At 43.9% G+C, this 20,522-nt stretch overlaps 2 protein-coding genes across 3 annotated transcripts in view; both read left to right on the top strand.

Moving 5' to 3' along the window:
* Positions 1-14,548, top strand: part of LOC145446678 (methyl-CpG-binding domain protein 2-like) — an 89,215-nt gene extending 74,667 nt beyond the window's left edge. For both annotated transcript variants that reach the window (XM_080325033.1, XM_080325032.1), the window contains one exon: positions 13,977-14,548. The gene's annotated coding sequence lies outside the window, so the exon portion shown is untranslated. The remainder of the gene's footprint in view (positions 1-13,976) is intronic.
* Positions 14,549-15,746: 1,198 nt separating this feature from the next.
* LOC145446671 (RNA-binding protein MEX3B-like) lies at positions 15,747-19,898 on the top strand. Its single transcript, XM_080325022.1, has 7 exons — positions 15,747-16,086; positions 16,163-16,319; positions 16,386-16,645; positions 16,704-16,842; positions 16,906-17,078; positions 17,144-17,584; positions 17,645-19,898. The coding sequence occupies exons 1-7, from the start codon at positions 15,840-15,842 to the stop codon at positions 17,884-17,886; spliced, it is 1,659 nt and encodes a 552-aa protein (XP_080181148.1). The 5' UTR covers positions 15,747-15,839; the 3' UTR covers positions 17,887-19,898.
* The last annotated feature ends 624 nt before the right edge of the window (positions 19,899-20,522 follow it).

The following is a 20,522-nucleotide window of genomic DNA, read 5'->3' as shown; positions in this document are numbered from 1 at the left end:
GCGTACTGCGTAGCTTTGTACTAGATGTTTTAGATCAGTGGTTCTCAACCGGGGGCCGCGAAGCCTCCAGATTTGCAAAATAGTAGATAACCTGATCTGTATTTTTAAATGGAGAAATCACGAGCCAGTTTCGCTTCATAACCGTTAATACTTCAGAACTCACATAAACAAGAGAGAGAGATGAAATATTCTACTTGCCAATAGCCTACTCGTACAAACGTATTGCTGTTTAGAGATGTTTTGTTGGCGATTCGGAAAAAAATTGATTTCAAAAATCCGTTTTCTCGCTGTGAAGAACCGCTATCCCAGAAAAACTTCAAGATTAGGTGTTAGATAGAAATGACTGGGCTAAACGTTATACGATCAATAATGGTTGTTTCTTAATTTCGGTGCCATATATGTTGCGATCATACCCAAAGGTGTCAGCCGTTACGCGTTATTACTACATTCGCCACTAACTATCTTTGTATAAAGGCATTTACGGCACTCCTTCATATCAAATCGAGGGCGTGGATTTCCAAGACGCGACCGCGTATATCAAGAAATGCAGCTACAGAATCCGCTTTGAAATACTAAAAGTCTTGCTATTATGCACATGGCACAAGCACATGTATATAATATGTTGATATTTTCAAGAAAAGTCATTTTGTTGCTGTTCATCAGCTGCCTACAGTTAATATTTACACAAGACGGACGACGGTTGCACGAGAATGGAGCTAAATTTGAAATAAAACGGAGGGGTTCCATGTGGTCCATGACGGTCCAAAGGCGTTCCTCGAAGACGAAAAGGTTGAGAAACACTGTTTTAGATGTTGCGGCGCGATCGGTCGAGAGATTCAGGTCTTCCACGATGGGAAAATGGTTTTGGAAACTATAATTGTCGTTGATAATGTATATCTGTCAATGGAAATTGGGTGAAACTTCTGTACTCTAAAGATGGTAGCCCACCACTGGTCTCGAATCGTATGATTAATACTCGATTCCCATTTTAGTTCTCGAATCATTGCGTCCGGCCCTACTGTATTTGTATCGGCAGACACATCATCGTCCGTTTGTGTACGTTTCAGAGAACAGCCTTGAAATCGCGCGATGAAAATTGCAATGTCGCGATTTCTATACCATTGTTCCGTCACGGCCGGTTTGAATATGTGGAAATCAGCAGCCCGTCGATGACCCTAAAAGCAGAATCTATACCACAGGGCAAACGCACGCTATAGCACGCAATACAACCAACCGCACAGGATGCAGGAATTTCCCTATCGCCTCGCGCCATTGTACCGCGCGCTTCCTGGCATTACAAAACCTCGCGCTCGAATTTAACTAGAAATGGGACTCGGATTGACAAATCGCGCTCATAATTGCTCGGGTCCGGATCGAAATGCGGGTTATTTGAACTCGATACGGTGCTTGACATGTCCGTTTCCGCGGATTAGTCAATTGTGCAGCTGAGCCGCGGGCCGGTGATTGATACGTGTTGCTTTTTAGGGTCCTGTTACAACAACCGCTCGCGATATCGCGCGTTGAATACGTTGGCGTGTAGTTTTGTGATTGAAATTGTTATAGCCGTGGCGTGTCGGCCGGGATTGATTGGTGTAGTGATTTCTTGCTTTACCTTTTCAATCAGTGATTTCGTTGGTGTAATTCTATCGATGTTGGCGTGTCCCTTTGGTGCAGGCTTGATTTCGATTGGCCGGCACTTCCGCGACTTGCGATGATTGGTAATAATAACCCACGGTTTTACGAGCTCAACCCTGTGAACATGCTGGTCTTTGGCACGTTTGGCATCAGCATTGGCATTTTGGTGCCTGAAATCTGTAAAGAAGTACGACTGCATGCTGTTTACGAACCTTAATCCGCTTTGAACACCCGAAAATGTGGTCATTCACCTTTGAAGTCTTGAACTGTAGGCGATAATGTTGACCGTAACCGCTAGATGGCGTGATAAGCAAAGTCGCTCTAAATGCCTTTGATATTAAACGAGGTGTTAACGGAGACGGTGTCGGCTCCCTGCGGACTTGACCGAGATATAACTGCTATCTTTGCTCTTGTGCCACTTCAAGTTGGTAAGATTCGAACATGAGAAGGCACCGTGTGCGAACTGGTGACGGGTCGATGTGGCCTTTGACTGGTAATGATTTGGGATGCGCAAAATCGAATCACGGCTTTCAATGTTTCAATCCAATCTTATTGATCAAAAGTCACAGCGGCGCGTTTGTCATTCGAAACGAAATTTTAAAGATTCACACGGTGAAAACCAAAGGGCAAAAACGTTACAAAATCATGAAATATTAGCGCCAACGGTATGATGGTCGCATTGCTTCCTGTTGGGAGAGCATGTGTTTTTGGAGGTGTAGAGCAGGGGTGGCCAATCTTTTTGCTATTCACGGCCACACTCGAATACTTATGCAGCCGACGGCCGCATTCCAGTGCATATTTGTAATGAACTAACTGTAAAACTGTCCATGTCCATTCTGGTGAGCTCCGGACTAATCTACGTCTGCACATCGTTCGCGCGAACATTTTTTTCAGAGTCACGAATGAATTTCGTCATTGATATTAGTAGTTTCTCATATTACCATCAAATAGCCCATGTGATCAGATCCAGCCCATGTGATCATGTGTCGCCGAAAATTTAGGGCAAGTTGTTAATGATGATGCGTCTTCGGGTGGGCCACTTGTTATTGATCACTTTGCTGCATGCTGTTATTTCTTCACCTCCCATCAGCATTGTCGGTATAGTGGAAATATATTGTAATCTCTCAAACGTACCAAGTTGGTATTTCTTTATGGGGTGCATCATTTTACTCCACTGTTCGCATCTGTACTGTGGGGCTCAGATTGCAAAAGGTGGTGCTATTTTAAAATCGAATAGTGAAGTCGCATTGAATCTCTCCTAGCGCGAAGAAAATTTCAAGATTAATTAAAATCTCTCAAAAATTCGAGAGTCCATTCGCAAATTCAATTTTCATGTCTACGGCTGCAAAGATTTCCTTCTACGGCCCCAGGTTGACTACCCCTGGTGTAGAGGTAACTGACGGACCTCAATGTTATGTATTTGCTCGATTAGAAAGACGAGGAAACTTCCCACTCCAAGGTATCGATTAACTTAATATTTAGAACTCTGATTATGGGAAAAGTAGTATGAAGTTTTCGTTTTCGCATATTTTATATTTTACTTCTTGTAGTTTCATTGGTCAGTTTTTGTTTGTGGCGTGGATGCATATTTCAATTTGGAAAGAGTCGCCTCCGATTAACTGCTAAAGATATGCGAGTAGGGCTGGGCAAATTCGAGCACCTGAGTGATTCGATTCTGAATCACGTAAAATGCTTCGAGTCGAGTCGAGTATTCGAGTATCACTCATAATGACGTGACAATATAATGTACTATGTCAAAGTTCAAATATGTACCTTCTACGCCACCACGAAGAACAAAATGTCTGTTATCCGTCACATTAAAGATACTTTGGTGTTTTTTCGACCATACCGATTTCATTGCACTTCTCGACAATGTCGTTGGATGATCATTGATCATGACTTCTGAAATGTGTTATTTCCAGTAACGTTCGTAGCTTTGGACCATGCCTCTTATGCTGCGACACGGCCAATCAAGGTTTCAAGGCTTCCTCAGTAGAAAATAGTATCAAAACTAAAATTCTCGTTAATAAATTAACTTTCAGTTGCTAGGAGCGTATAATTTCAGTACTCGAAAAAATCGTCTTTTACTTCTCGACTCGAATCATTGAAATTATTACTCGATTCAGATTCGAGTACTCGAATCATTGTGCCCAGCCCTATATGCGAGCCCTGTATCAAATCAAATTTATCGCGCTCAAGGTGCGTCCGTGATTCGCAAATACAATCCGAAAATGGGGACTTAGCGTGCGGTGAGCGCTGGGCTATTATTCCTACGCTCAAATCCGCGTTACACCAAACCGTCGTTGGCGAAGGCAATGCAGCAACCCGTCGTATGTACGAACGCACACTGCGGACTATCTGTGGAAAGCATCTCGCTGTATGTAGGGCATGAGATTTGCCCGATAATTAATCAAACGCATAGCTGGTATTCGAACGCTTTAAAAAAAGAACACTAACAATCCGGAATTACCCTTTCATCATCGATTTGGACTCACATCTTGTAAAGACAACCCGTGCATAGTCACCGTGGGCGACTGTACGATACGAGCCACAAGAAAGGCCCGCCCCACGGCCGCGATCGGATTAACGCCAGCCGATTAGCCAGTGCGAAGCGGGCCGGGACCCCCACCGATAATCGAATTGTTCGCGAACCGGCAAGTCGGCGAATATCGTGTGATGAATTTTCGCCGCGAATTGTAATAGCGGCGTGTAGCGATTGCTCATGGGATTATCGCCAAATCTGTGTCGGTTGATTTGTGGGCTCTGGCGCATTACTCAAAATTGCGCTGTGAGAAGTCAGTATGTAGGGCGCGGCTGGTGAGGGTGTTGGGCTGTGTGTGACGGAACAATTACGGATCGCGCGCTTTTTTTTAATCGTTGTGATAACTGTATCCGTAATGAGACTAGGCTTGAACAAAGGAGATTTGGAATTAGGGTGCTTTTGTGAATTAGATTAGCGGTTTAAGAATCATTTGCAGTATCCATTGTCTTATCATCGCCCGATACTTTGTGCTTGAGAATAATGCGGATCTGGATTTAGGATCGCGAAATCGTATCATTGTACCGCGACGCGGCCTATTTTCTACAATCGCGGTGTGGGAATTGAGACAATCCCATTCTCCGATTTGTCTCCCTGCGTGAACTGTTCGAGAAACATTCCAGTTACATTAGCGCTGTTCCGATGTTAATTTCGGAATCGCCACGTGCACTATCAGACGTATTAGCATGTATTGTGTTCGACGATTTATCTATCAGAGCAGACTTCCGCTTACGCAAGACCAGCTGCGCCCATGGCTGCAGTCTGCATTAGGGAGTCGGCCTGAATTTTAAAGGCCTGGTGGGTGTCTGATTTCAAAGACTACTCCAAGTCGTTTCGACACCTTCCTATCTTTTCATTGTATCGCAGTCTCGTGGTGTTTTTGAAATTATGGAATTCTTAATATAACTGATACTGACCTTAACCAATAATTTTACGAAATACCCACGCACATACTCGTTCAATATGCAATTGAATGGTATATTCATATTGAAATGAACCCGAATATTTTCGGCTGACACTGGTCAGGGGTAATCGTCAGCAACTAGTAGCGGAATGGAAAGAACGTTTTATATCATCAACAATCGTATTCAATTTTATATTGATGTTCTGTACCTCCAAGAAGCTGTTCAAGAATACTAACTCATAGATAGTAACTAACCTCGTGCTCTGCATGCGCTCATTCGAGGCGCCAGTGTTTTTTACCGTGTTTGCTACCATATTTCTGTATACAATCGAATAGTATATTCATATTGAAATGAACCCGAATATTTTCAGCAGTCGCTCGCTGCTGACGATTACCCCTGGCGAGAGTGTCAGCCGAAAATATTCGGGTTCATTTCAATGTGAATATGTTCAATCGTATATTGAAGTTCTGTATCTCCAAGAAGCTCTTCAAATACTTATTTCTGTTGGACAGCCGCCGTAGCCGCAATACCGGTATTAAGGATTTTTAGGGTGGTCTGGTCAAGATAGTTAGCGTCGCTATTCAAGTAGAAGTGAACTCACACCGTCAATTTCTACCCAATTACACGCAGGTAGAAAATGTGAAAGATCTGAAGAGTACTCGAGTAGTTTGAAAATGTAGATTTGGTGAGGGGTCACGTGCTTGTAGCAGGTATTCGGCGACCGCGACTGTCAATTATCAACGCTGTGACGTCACTGCCGAGAGTTTTAAAAATCGAAAAGTCGGAATATTATTGATACGGATGTTATGGCGGTCTCTATCAAGAGATTTATCTTGTTCGGCTGTCGAAATCTAGCAGATTGCAGCGCAGAAATGCTGGTGTGTAGGTTTGGTTCTCAAACGCGCCATCGGCGTAAATCTCCCTGTCTTATCCGCCGCTCGCCTTGACAAGGTTGCTACAATCGAACTGGAATGCTTCCTATTATGGGGAGGGTGCTTCGTGTCGATTTGGTTTTCGTATGAAATCGTGCCCGCATGTTTACCTTCTCGTTACCTCGGATTTGTTTTGAGCGATGCGTTGCAATTCACTCGCGTAGATTCGCGGTAGAACCGGACTGGCATGTTTTTACGAGACCGATAACTGCAAAGTTAGTCTTTGCGTCAATGCCAGGTAAAAGTTGATGTTTTAAGCGAACTGCAGCGTTTGCGATTTCGCTTCCCGCTTTTCGCCACCATTTTGACGGATTCGGTTGCAGACTTGTGCAAACTACTGGATTTTCAAAATGCGCAACTAGAACTAGGACTAACAATCTTCTCAAATCCGCGACTATCTAACTAAAGCGCGACGCTAGAAGTGGGTCATGCTACAAGTCGGCAGCTACGGAATAAAAAGGAAACTTGACCTGGTGTAAATGACCATAGTAGTCGACAAACGCCATGAATACCGCGAACAACAACAACCTTCGCCCACCGGCTGATTACATGACCCCCAGGTTGATTACCACTGCTGTACACCAGAAGAGCTCTGTTGCCCAATGGAAACACCGTGGCGGCCCGGTAGTGGACGATGACCCGTAGCTTGAAAACCTTCGGCCTAGGATAAATAAAGAGCCACACTTGAACATTACACACCGAATTAACAGTAATATATTTTTTTAAATGGACAACCGATGAAAATTAAGTGGCATTTGTCGGTGTGTGAATTCGATTTGTCAGGTTATTTTCAGGTATTCTCGAGCAAAGTGGTCATTTCATGTAGAAGTAGAAGAAACGGCAATTTCTATTAACTTCACGTAGAAGTATAGAGATATCCAAGAAAGTATTCTGGCATTATTTGGTCTGAAAAACGAAAACTGATGAGCAGAATTGGAAGTAGTTTAATAAAACAATCGCTCTAGTAAGCGCAGCAAGCAGGCGAAACCTACTTGAATATTCCGAAGAAGCACAAGTGCTTCGTTACTAACCACCTCAGGTTATTATTGGTGTGTTTTGAGCGGTAATTTCAAGGCTTAATCCGTGCTGCAGGATATATGGCTGTTTCGGTCACTTTGACACCGTCGTACACGTCGAAACCGATGCCACTAGCTTGATACAGGTGTCATCTGGCATTGCCAGGCGTGTCACAGACCCGACTTCTGTATGATTTACGACTATTTTTCTCGACTGGCGCTATCAAATTTCCCGTGCGTCTGTTTAGTTACCGCCGCGAAATCATATCGCCCAATCCAATAACATCTCATTACCCCAGATCTCATCGCAATGCTCATCGAGTAACGCGGTCGAAACGCGATCATATCTTCTAATGACGCGTTCCGCTCGGTCTAATTGCTATCGGCGCGTGAATCCCGGCCGCTCGCGAACTACCCGCGGATAACCGACGATTGCTCCGCGCTTTAAGGGACATGTCCTGTCGCTGTAATGCCATGCGATCCCTGTGTTCAAGTGTCCGGCGGACCTTGATTTATCGGGGTGTTGACGTTAACGTTATCTGCGTTAGCGCCACGTTATAAGTTTATTGCGATAAGCCGTTTCGGATGTGGTTAACAAGGGCGCCTCATTAGAAGTTGCCATCGCGGTTTGGATTATTTTCATTGGAATCGTTTGAAATAGGTCGGCACTTACTGTTTCGAGGTTGGAGGAGGGCTCGTTTTTGATTGAGGACAATGCTGTGTAGGCGCAATTTTCGCGTTAATCAGTACTTGAGATCGGTAGTTCTTGACATTTTTAGCTTGGGGGGCGGTAAAATTTCGAAACAAATTTCACAGGCCCGGTTATCCTTCAAAATCAAAAGTCACCCAATATTTGATTACCCCAAATGTATGAGACTCGACAGCTGAAATTGGGAATTTCAATCTGCTAATCGCGGTGAAAAAATGGCTTCCCTGTGCATGTCCATTGTCCATCTCCCGTGTCTGAATATACTAACAGACATAACACCGTTCTGTTATTAACGCTGTGCGGCACCTGTCGATGGGTACACCGATACTGTCAGCATCTTCTAAAAAATAGACCACGCCGGAAATTCTGATGATATATTTGAAGAACATCGCAAAGGTTTTGCGGTGTAAGTCTGCACCTGGTGGTCAAAGCAGTGATCGTTGGATATCAAGTAGAAGTAACCCAGAGAGCAGTGGTACACGCAGCTAGGTTTTCTGCGGCTCTCGCCGAATAGCGTAGAAATCATTGGTGAATTACCGTCGAGACGGCGCTTTATGATTGAAAGTAACTCAAAATATTCAATCTGCGTTTAACAACGTAAGTTTGGGATTACTAAATAAGGCCGTTTAGTTAACACCAATGACGCGTAAGCGGACTGTTGGCATAAAAGCCTGAAATGATTGTGGTGTAACAATACCGTGCTTCATTTTGTGACTCGCTTGTAATTTTACTTCGCTTTCTTCACTGCGTGCAATGTTGGGAGTCTTATCATGTTTAGAAGCTGATCTGGTAATTTTCTCCTAAGAACATTGCGACGATTCTCGGACGTGTAGCAGGGCAGCAATTCGACTGTAATGACTTTTCTGTAACTACTCCTTTGTTCCGGTAAACGATCGAATCAATTCGAGCACCGTGTAATCGGACTAACCTACCTATAAACCTTACATCAGAGATGCCAAAATCAATTCGGGTCGCGGCCGGACCATTCAAAATGTTACCACCAATTTTTTTTTCGTCCACTGGGACGCTTCATTATCAAACCTGTATACATAATTTATAATAGTACGGATAATTAGTTCACTGTTCTAGCAACATCCTTATTCGCAAACAATGAATTGGTAAATACGATGATTGACCGATTGAATATAGTTAAAAATCGCTAAAAAGTGACTCTTAACCCGGGGGTCACGACGATATAAGTAGGCAATATATTTATATCCTTTTTTGTTTAGTTCGTGGTGAGCGGCTTGTGCGGCTGCGTACGCGTTGAGGGGAATATAATATATTTAGCTGTAAACGCGGATTCTACGGATTAGTAATTTCTAATCGACAAAACGCAGTTGTCAAACCACCGCACTGAATTTACTCACCATACGAGAAATAGTGGGAGATAAGAAGACGTTATTTTTACGTCAACGGACATACTATTAATGTGCGCATTTTAGGAATATAATTCGACCAAATAGCTTTGTACGGCTGACAACTATCCAGTCTGGTTATATAGCTATGTGACCACAGATATTTGCACTATATCATTTTAGCACCGTATCGTACATACAGCGGTTTCGCCAAGACGTTTGCGCCTCCGTAAATGATTTTATCTTTTTGGTCATTTTTTCCTTCACACTGCATGTGTTTTGCGCCCTTGGCGCCCTTCTCGATATATTGCTGTCACAGACTAATGTCGATTGTGCTGTATAATAGTAGCATATTTCTATTTACGCGGCATTACGTTGCGGGCCTTGTGTCGGACATTCTGCCTGCCTTGCAGCCGTATGTTCGCATGATATAGCCTTTTCATAGCGAAAAGGAATGCCATGCATCAGAATAAATGGACATTCAAATGTATCCCGCGGACCTCAGCAATATAGCAACAGTCGTTGTGAGTGGACGGTGGACAATTGGGAAAAGTAGCCTTAACAGACCACGATCATAATAATACCTTTTGATAAACTCGATTAGGGTTACATGAGTTTATTTTTCTCAACTGCACTACACCTTTAGAGACGGTATCTACCCTTTATGCAAGCGTGTGTTGGATTCTTCCAGGTGGCCCACCCACAGTAGGGCTCAGTAGTTGCTGATGGCTAATCTCAATAGATTTGCCGAACTTTTTAACGATGCATGTTGACATGGTGAACAACAGTGAATGGTACTACTGTGCCATGAACTTCGTTGCTGATTTGTGCTGGCCCCAATTTTAATGGTTCTTCCTATTATGATTACTACGGCAAGTTTTTGTTGCAGTCAAATCCGTGGAAAGTTGCATTTATTTTTCACAAAAGTTGCAACTGGGCAAGTTCCTTGAAATTATTTGGGTACGAGATACTCGAATCAGTCCGTATGCAAGGCACTGTAGCAAAACTCATTGTTAGCGACTTCAACAAAATCAATAGTCTAAAAAAATGACCCAGTGAAAATATAATTTTCGGCGGTCTAGCCTGAATATGTACGTCAAATCAGAAAGGACCTCAAATTTAAACGACAGTGAAATAATCGAGCGATCTATTTACATATAGTGCCAAAGATTTGCAGTAGAAAGCTAGTTGCATGAAGAATCGAATCGAAAAAACTTGCATGAAAACCGAAAAGTTGCATGAAAAAAAAATGAGAAAAGCTGCAAAAAGTAGCAACAAAAGAATCCTCCAAACAGCTTAAAACACCATACTACTTCACTTCTGAGTACTTAGGAAGCTTCTGGAAGCAGTAAAAAAAGTTGCAAAAGTTGCAAAAACTTGCCATAATGATTACCAATGTTACTCTAGTTTGGCGTATTGTGTATTGCGCGTTTTACACGCAATTGCAGGGTTAACGCGTATGGCGCGTGAAGATATCACAGGAATATGTGTTTAAATTCGCACATTCTTGTGTTGTTGGCGTACACTACAGACGCTCGTTGACCAGAAGGTCAATTTGAAATGGGCTTCCGCTCTAAAGCGGAAAAAGCCCGTACTTAGAACGTTTTAATGGCGTTTGAATAATCGTAATTATTCGACCGATATAAAGGTTAGTCGATGCGTCATCTCTACATTTGTCGCTGAACTTATCACGCTCCGTTTATCGCCTGCTACCCAACGTGATCGTGTTTTGATACGTAATATCACGGTTGCGGGGTAATTTATTATATGATAGCTTTATGGGCGTATATAAGTATCATCACTCGAATGCGATGTATTCTATGAGCTAGCGTTATTATTATTATTATACGTCTATCGTGTGCTGTTCTATTCAGTCCAAATTTAATGATACATTTCGTCACGAGCCTTTCTCAGCTTGCCACTTCGAAAATAGGCTGCGAATGGTTTTCGCGAAACACTACGTCACTATGACAGTTTAAAGGGGTCGGTAAGGTCTGTGGTCTGCTATCCCTCTCGGCCTTGCGTGATACATGCGCGGTGATGCGATGATGATCGGGGCCAAGTGGAAAGTATAGGTACGTGTGTGACAATCGACATCATTTCTGTGATTCAGCAGATCGTGTTGTGATATACCTTCCGTACGCAGAGGGGGTCCAATTAGTCAACATTGCTAATAGAGTGGAGGTATAAGTAACGCAGTGAATTTCTACTCAGTTACAAGTCGAAATTGCACTTTCCGAGACATGTAAAAACTGCTACAAGCGGAAGTAGAAAATGAAAAGGCTAAAAAGTACTCGAGTAATTTCAAAATATATATACTTTTTGCAATTATCCGGAGATGGCTGCTTTCGAAATTGCAAGATTCTTCATCGCGACAAACATAAGATACGAATAGGTAGAATATTTGAAAATATGTGTAGTTACCGAGACAGAGGGGCTATTTGACGCGATAGTCATGACACTTTCGCTCGTAAAAATGGTGCAAACTTTTCATAAAATAGCTTGGTACTTTTCAAAATCCATGGTGTAAAATGATGTCCCGAAAAATTGTACTACGTTGTTGACAACCTCTGGATACAGCCGAGCTTTATTACAACATCGTTTTCTGTGTCCTCTACCCAATTTCACCCTCTCCCGAATGCGGTATACTTGAAAGGCTCGGTGATACTCTCGTACGCGGTGACACGCAACCGCTCGAAGGCAACCTTGTATCTTCGCGATTCCTTTATTGGCGCATTGCCGGCGTAGACAGAAATCGCGTCACGGCCCGCGCGATAAAAGCGCACGATGCACGGCGTAATAAATAATCGTTCTAAAATAGCTTTATCGTGGAGAATTAGCTGGGTAACATGAGACTGGGTGCGCTATCGAATTATCAAACTCTTTTCACCTGAGAAAGCGCCCGCTTGGGGATAACACTATCCAGTGCGCTGGACAATGGCCGTCGTGTTAACACTAACCGGCACTGAGTGTATTTTAGAATGTTACCATTCTTTCATCCATTACGCGAGGCCGGTCTTGCTGATACCTTCGATATCCGATTACAAAGGCGACTCGCGCATTGTTTGTCGCGCTATATTCTCGTGGTCGATGCGTGATAGCGCGTCCGTCAAAACTCGCGGCTGAAATTCACGGGCGGTGTGGTACGTTTTTGCATGGAATAGCGGGGTTAACACGTAGCATGGAGCGTGGACGTAAACACGTCACTGGAACTTTTGGCGCGAATATGTGTTTTAATTCGCACATTATGCTTTGTGGACCTGCTGCCGTTGTTTTGGTGTTGTGAAAATATTCCTGCAGATAATCTGAATTCTTAGTGATGAGGAGGGACTTAAAATTTCGGTACAACGGAAATTTATCTCTCGCTGTTCGATTCCAGCCCTGTTTGGTAGCCGTCAGAACTCAAAAAGACGCGAGTATACTTGCTGGAGTTGTGGCTGCTACTGAATAATACTGGACTCGATGATTCGAGCCCAATTTTTTCGCCGTGCCGGAACCACACGTCCCTTTCCACAGAGATTTTATATCATCAACCAGAATCGTAATTTCGATCATTTTTCCGCATCGCGGAAGCCTTGACTGGTCGTATCACCGCATCTAAAATGCGTGGCGCGGGGACTACGATAAGTTATTTTCGGTGGTACAAATCTACTCGCGTCTGTGGGAATGACTTTTTCTTGAAGTCGTAATATATCCGATCCGAGTCGCACAACCAGAATCACAATTTCGTATCACAGCATCCAGAACATGTAACGCAAATCTGCTCGCGTCAGTGGAAATGATATTGCTGAAATCACCCAGATTTTACCAACCTTAATACTGAATGATAATCTGTAATTGAACACCTTATTGTGACCTAATACTGCACATAAAATATCTGGTGCGCATCACAATGTGTGTATTTGACTTCGGGCGTTGTTCGTCGTAGCGCACGCTGTACGACGATGACCCGTAACCGATACCTCGGGATTGTAGCGGTTCGCGGTTAATAATGCGTAATACGGGTCAAATGGACACACGCGCGCCTTCGGTGTAGTTTTTTGCTGCGCCACGGTCGGCTTGTACAAGTACCGGAGCGCGCCTGCGTATAATTTCTTATCAGCGCCCTACAATAATCACTGAAAGGCAATAACGCGCGAGTCGGCAACAACTGATGTCATCGTTTTCGAGATCACTCGAGCCCATGGAGTGGCCTGTAACGCGTCTCGCGGTAAACAGTCGCCGGTGGTACGGCAATGATTCACCGGTGTCGTTTTCGCGCTGGATACTCGCGATGTCTGTGGTCGCTAGCAGGGGTAGTTCTACTGGGGGCCCGTGGCGTTTCGTACGCTCGGATCTGTGCAGTTGTGACGCCTTTGTAAATTCAGGACTGTAGTTTGCGTAGTCGGTGATACCCGACCGTATGAATGATGCGGAAAGTTCTTTTACGGGGGCGCGAAGACTATAATGCCAGTTGTACATCGCGTTTAAGATATCTTGGTGTTTTTTCGACCATACCTATTTCGGAAATACAAAAGAGCTTGTTCGTGTACAGAACTTGAAGATAGCTTTCAATACAACATCCATTGCAATATACATCTATTACAACTCGAGGACTTTTTGGGTGCCTCTTTTCAAGGGTTATCGGCTCACTATCGGGATTAAAACAGATTCATAAGCAAAACCAATCATGAAGAGTATGACGTGCAATACGTATTTAGTTGCACCTTGCGGTAATGATGTGGGTTGACCACGGCCTCACAGGAATGGCATTTGCATGGCGTGATGATAAATAATCCTTTATCACCTCTGGAAATTACATTTCCATCCGCACAGCGGTGCCCGATTGCAGAGCTGTCGTAGCGGCGACTGCGTGTAATTTGTCGAATTTTTTCTCTTGCAGGATCGACTTCCTCTACTCGACATCAACACATATCCGTTCTTTCAAAGCCGCCGGGAGAGCTGCGGCTCTTCCAATTCGCGTCGATTTTTCCCGGCGACTTATCTGGGACAATGCGTTAATCGCGTTTTCATTGGGAGGCACTTGGACTTAATTCCGCTCTTTCGTAATCTACCTGACACACATTCCTTTCCCGCCGGATTACGAGCAGGATCGGCCATCGCGGGCCTGCCTTGGAGCTGTGTGTGTGACAATAAATCTGGGAACCATCCTGTTTTGTTGCTTATTCCACCGTTTTTTGGGGGATGCTAGGATCTGTGTCTCGCACCTGGGATGTCGCTGCGTTTTTACGGTCGATGGGAAGGGGTTTAGAGTGTTTTTCTTTTGTTGATCTCGACGATAATTCGGTTGGTGTACCCTTATCAGATCACGTGACCCGTGTTCTCCTGCACTGAACAATCGTGCTATTACATGTCGCTTGTTTTTTAGCTTCTACCATTTCTTTCCACATCTAGCTTCGATTCCTCTTGTGTACCTTCCTTCTCCGTTTAATAAATGGATGCTCGTAAAGTGAACAGCCTGTGTTTTTTCGTTGTTGATTGTGTTGTTTCTGTTTGGTCATTGCAGCCTGTGGTATATGCCTCGTGGTTTTGCCTTCTAGGTAGTAGGTAGCTCAAATTAACAGAATTAGTGACTTTGTCGGCTGGTTTGATAGGTACTGTGAGTTAGTCAGCCTACAGATGATTACTTGCGAATTAGGAGACGTGTGGGTGTTAATTTATTCGTAAACGCCGTCAATATGACCAACTATTATCCTGCGGAACATGAATCGCTGGTTATCGTGCGTTTCGCAGTACTGCAGGCGTTTAGAGGTTAGGAAACTGGGTCTTACGCACACCAGCTGCTTGTTAGGCGTATAGAAGGCATCGAATCATATATTTCAGATTTCCCCGCTTGAGTGCGCTAAAGGGTCGGGACTTCTTCGAGCGGTAGTCGTTCAATCGGTCGTAGATTTCAGTTGTGACAGTAATTATTACCAAGGCGAATTTTCTTGATTAGATCGCTGGAGTACCACACGAAAATTGGTTGAAATCATCATTACGCAGTAGTTCACTTACTGAGATAGCCATGTCCCTGTCCTCAAACTGCTGCTAGATGCCGGATGGAGTGGGTAGTCTTTTCAACTCTTACCTGCGGTATTCCATCGACGAGGCTATTGCTAGTGGAGGTGGAGCACCTAGAAAGTATGTAGAAGCACCAGCGGCGGTGGTGAGTGTCTAGACGTGCGACTTCTGTGCTGTGGCGCGTTCGATATCTATCTGATTGTAAGTATACAAGCGGTGCTAGCGGTTCAAGTTATTGTGGGCCCCGATTCGAGGCTATGTCGTCGAAATTTATCATCGCTGTGTGGCATGCGAGGGTCTCGCTGTTATTTGATGGATTGCGAAATTCCCCCTGCTTCGTGCAGGAGTGCTCTTGCCAACACTGGGAAAAAAGGAAACTAGTCATAAGAGGCGGTGTTCTCTTTTCTGATATCACAGAGCAGAAAAAATGTCTTACGAATAGTTATCTCCTCGTGCGAGAGCGTGTCGCGATTGGTCGACTTCGCAGCACGAGGTAGATATGCGTCTGTGTATAAATACAGGCCAGCCATGCTTTCGTAGCGTAAATTGCGTGGTTGTCGCGCTAGAAGTCGGATATAATGCTCGTCCTTGATATAAAACGCTGGTGTTGGACAGGACGCTGGTGTTGGACAGGTCAATGAAGTCGCGGTATTAAAATTCGCTAGTCTGATCTTTCTTTCGATTTACAGAGCTATTGTATGCTAGAAGCATAGTATTATAGAAATACCATCGATTGGATGAGATGTCTAGTCATATGACTATGTATTCGGATATGGAAAACCCTCCGAATCCCACTACGACGGAAGAAGAACAAAGAGCGCTGCAGATCGCTTTGGAACTTTCTAACCTTGGACTCTTAGGCGCTGGAGACGATGACAGTTCGTCTTCAAGCTATGACGATTTAACCAGAACCAAAAAGAGCCAAAACATGACAGAATGTGTACCGGTACCGAGCTCCGAACACGTAGCCGAAATCGTCGGGCGGCTAGGTATGAAATTGTTCCCGACAACCGGGTAGTTTCTGTCTTGCGGCGACGCTCTATAACCGTATGTATATTATTCTAGGATGTAAAATCAAAGCGCTGCGCGCCAAGACTAGTACTTACATCAAAACTCCAGTTCGCGGAGAAGAGCCCGTCTTTGTTGTGACTGGCCGCAAAGAAGACGTCGCTTTGGCGCGAAGGGAAATTCAGTCTGCCGCGGAACACTTCACACAGATAAGGTATGGCGTGGCTAGATATTTGCAAAGTTATCTAGATCTGGGCTTATACTGTTACCAATATTTTAGAGCAACAAGAAACAAAACCGGCGTTCATACTGGCGTAACGCCGTTGTCCGGCCTTGCCTTTCCGATGTCTTTGCCGTCAGGCAATACTTCGCCCGATCTCGCATCACCAGGAACTATCACTCTTCAAGTGCGTGTGCCTTACAGAGTGGTAGGCCTCGTAGTCGGACCAAAAGGTGCCACAATTAAGCGGATTCAGCAGCAAACCCACACGTACATAGTGACACCAAGCAGGGACAAGGAACCGGTGTTTGATGTAACCGGTGAGTTCTTGTAATATATGAAGTGTATGAAATATGCTTATGCCGTTGTTGACTGCAGGATTGCCAGAAAATGTGGAGAAAGCAAAAGAAGAAATAGAAGCTCATATCGCTGCTAGGACTGGAAACCAAAGCAGGGACATAGCTGATGATTTTGCCAGCAACGGAACTCTTGTCGGGAGCCCTGCCGGTTCGAACAGGTTGGATGAACTGCTTTGAATATCATGCCGAGTCGGCAATTATATCGTTTGCAACCTTGACAGGTCGCAATCTGCCTTCACTCCATATCGCCAGAGCGCACTTCTTGGCACAAGGAACGACATATATATGCCTCCTCCGCTTGACAGTAATATTTTTACCCAATCACTCGCCAGCTACCCAAAATATCCACGCAACAGTCCTCCTACCTCTTTAATGGAAATGTCATCTAATGCAGGTTTGTGCTCAACGTTGAATTAGTTGTTGAGATGATGGTGGTTAATATTGATTCTTGTTTTGTAGGTCTGAATGTATTTGGCCAGCAGGCTGGCTCCACTTTGGATCCTTACGAAGTGAGCACGGATGCTCTTGCAATGCCCACCATGGGTTATGACGCTGTGACTACCACTTCCTGGTCAGCCAGGGATATGTCCGAAGTGCAATCATTCCTATTCAACGGACCAACAGATACCGCGACCAGCATGTCCTCGCTGAACAACCAATTACCTCTGAGATCATCCATTCGTCTGTCGCCGACACTGTCTGACGATTACCCTCAGCAGTCGTTAAACATGCAGCCTTCGCTGGGACTCCAGCAGGCTATGCCGTCCAGGCAGAAAGTGTCGCGCGTCACTTCAGACTCGCTGGATTCGATCGGTAGCTTGGACGTGAATCCCGGCAGCTTGGATCTTGCTATCGCCAAGCCATCGAACGGGATTAACATCGAGAGTGGCTATTCATCAGGTAGGGATTCATGTTCATTATATACTTGTCTGTGTCTCTAACTCGCGTTTTCAATTGCAGGTAGTACAACCGACAGTTTGACATCTGGCTCTCCTGTTGAGAATATCTACTTTGGAGGCAGCCGTTCATCTTCACCTCCACGTTTGTGTGTGATTTGCAAAGAAAACGCAGTGACTGCCGCCCTTGTGCCGTGCGGTCACAATCACTTTTGCATGGACTGCGCCGAGAAGACTGCTGTCAAGCTGGCCCCGTGCCCTTGCTGCAGTCGTCCGGCTTCCTTTGCCTTGATGATCAAGACCTAAGTGAGCTTTTGTGCTGTGAACTTTTTATAAATGACGTGGTAGGTTACACTTTCGTTTCCTTTGTACTGTATATCTTATTTAACCCTTGGTTTCTCGCCGTAGTTTTCAAATGCATTTCGTTGTGGGGCGAGGGTCTTCCAAAATAGCCTTTCGCTGCCTTGTTAGTTCGGGACGTTTTACACACAGCCCAGACCAAGTCTTATCATTGGCCCGTGCAGATTTCATAACTCTGTAATCATATGTGAGAAGCTATCTTCTACTGTCAACAAATAGCATCATAAGTATTTCATCCATCGATACAGATTACCTTCCAACAATCATCCGTGTGTTAGGCACTGCCAAATTTTGCTTCAACCACAGCATTCTTGCTCAGTCCAGTCTCTTAACCAATTGGCCATCGTTTTATTAAAAGCTTATCCGTTAGTTCTTCTCCATGCGTTATTTTTTCAATAAAATATATTAGATATATTATATATTTTGTAATTTTGTACTACCGGCTTTTTATTTTATACCTTGTTTATTAAATAAAGACCTTTCCATCTTGTAAAGTAGCTGATCATCTTCCTCATCTGGCCTTGCGGCGTTATGCTATCATGTGCACCAATGCGTACCAGTCTAAATTCTGTCCCTGACCCGTTCTCTCGAATGACACAGTGCACCTTGTCACTTTCTTTCACTATGGCTCAAATTCGGTATTTGTCACACGCTTGTCTTGCACTCCTGTCAGTAGAATTGTTTGTCACCGAAAAATGAGAGGATTACGGTCTCTCGCAATGAAAGTTGGTCGAACTTCATGTGGGCAGTGATGCCCTACTCGATGATTTAGAGCCGATGTGTGCTGTGGTGTGTACACTTTGTTTGTTGGTGCTAAGTATTGCTGCTTGTGCGTATACTGCCTGTATCATTTGGTTGTCCTGTGGTGGAGTAGTGGGTTAATAACGCAATACCAAAAGTCTTGGGAATCAGCCGTAGCCGGCAAAGATTCCGTCCGCTTTTGCAGAAGTAGTGGGGCTCCTTCCCGTCCTGGTGGCATTCGACTGTAGCCTGTAATTAAACTGTGATTGTCCTTGATCCTGGGGCTGCTTGCATTGCGGAACACCACAATTGTCCACTGTTTTTACTGTATTTCAAGGTCCCCGTGCTGCTTGAATGTTAACCCCTATAGTTGATTCTGAAGCTGTTCGTTTAGTGTTGATGTTTTATGTTTCTTTGTTATTGTTACTAAAGGTACTGTTTTGCTGCTGCCAAATGAATGTCATAAAAGCCTTATTTTTAATGACACAGGTTTGTGTTTTACCGATCTCTATTCTCCATCATGGACCTAGTTTCTTAGCAGTGAGTTTTAGTGGAACCTAATCTCAACTTTTGTGTTCAAAACCAATCTTTCCTATCATGATGGCCCTAGTCTTTCTTTACAGTGCGACTTCACTGGGTTCTTTCTAAATTAGCTGCATTTTGTTTAGTAGGACTGATCATTAGTATGTCTATGAGGCATTGACCCGCAGTGTATTCTCTAGGCACCCAAAGCCAGCGTTATTTTGTTTTTCGCCGTTTCGTTATGTTAGTTGTGAATGACCGAATCTTACAATATTCGTTAAGTTAACAAGTTGATGCGTGTTAATCATATATCTCACCTTCATTATCGATTACATATATGAAATTTCTAATGGTATTTCGTTGACCCGAGATGTTGCCATGTTAATTTATTGGTTGCTTCATGGTCTGGGAGCATAGTAGTGGGTTTAGTTTTTGTTGTATAATGTAGTTACCATAGAACAAGTCCTTATTCGGTAAAAAATGTTAATCCAAGTGTCGTCCACATGGTCCGATTTTGTATCTATTGAGCAAGAGTTAACAAAATTACAAGAATTTTATTTTATGGCGAGTTTGTTATAAATATATCTATATTCTATAGACGATCTTGTGGCCGCAACAATGTTTATTTCTTTAAGCTTGAACTATGAGATTGTAAGAGTTTTATTTTTTGCCATTAAAACGTATTTCGTTCTTCATTTCCTTGTGTGGATGTGTAGACTTGGACACTTTAGACAGCAGCACCAATAGACTTCATCTCGCTAAGGGTAGGCAGTGCGTACACTATTACATAACAACCAGGGACTTGTGCGTTGTGACGCAGAAGGCTACACTAGGTTGTTCGTGCTTGTGGTAGTTACAGGACCTCAGGCGCCGAAGGAGAGCATTTTAAACGTGCTCATGTTGATCTAACGATAGTCGGGTCTAGTGGTTGAATTTAGTTAACGCTCGCATTCACTGCTTGTGATTCAGAGCTGGGAAATTGCAAGCGCTAAAGCCTAAATGTTTTGAAGTCGTATGTTACACAGGCGAGTTGTAATAGCTTCGGCAGTACTGCAGACAAAGCGTTTTATGTGTCGGTTCTGACGAAATAGCCTCGTGGTAATAGGAATTAGACCTAATAGTAAACACCGCTTGGCGTATTCTTTGTAGAAGGCCAGAGCGTGCTAATGTGCCTTTGTTCGCTTCCTCGCGGCTCAGCCGTCTAGCCTGGCGATTATATGCATAGATTCCTTTCTAACTTCATGATAGCTCGAAATGAATTGTCTCGCCACGTCTACATTATTTGTGGAGAGCATCGTAAATAGAGACAATCGAAATTG

The sequence above is a fragment of the Botryllus schlosseri genome, chromosome 9 (assembly GCF_051294905.1).
Source record: "Botryllus schlosseri isolate E-star chromosome 9, Bs_hap1, whole genome shotgun sequence".
Classification (NCBI taxonomy): domain Eukaryota; kingdom Metazoa; phylum Chordata; class Ascidiacea; order Stolidobranchia; family Styelidae; genus Botryllus; species Botryllus schlosseri.
The sequence above is the reverse complement of the archived record's forward strand: the minus strand, read 5'-3'. Positions and strand labels throughout refer to the sequence as shown.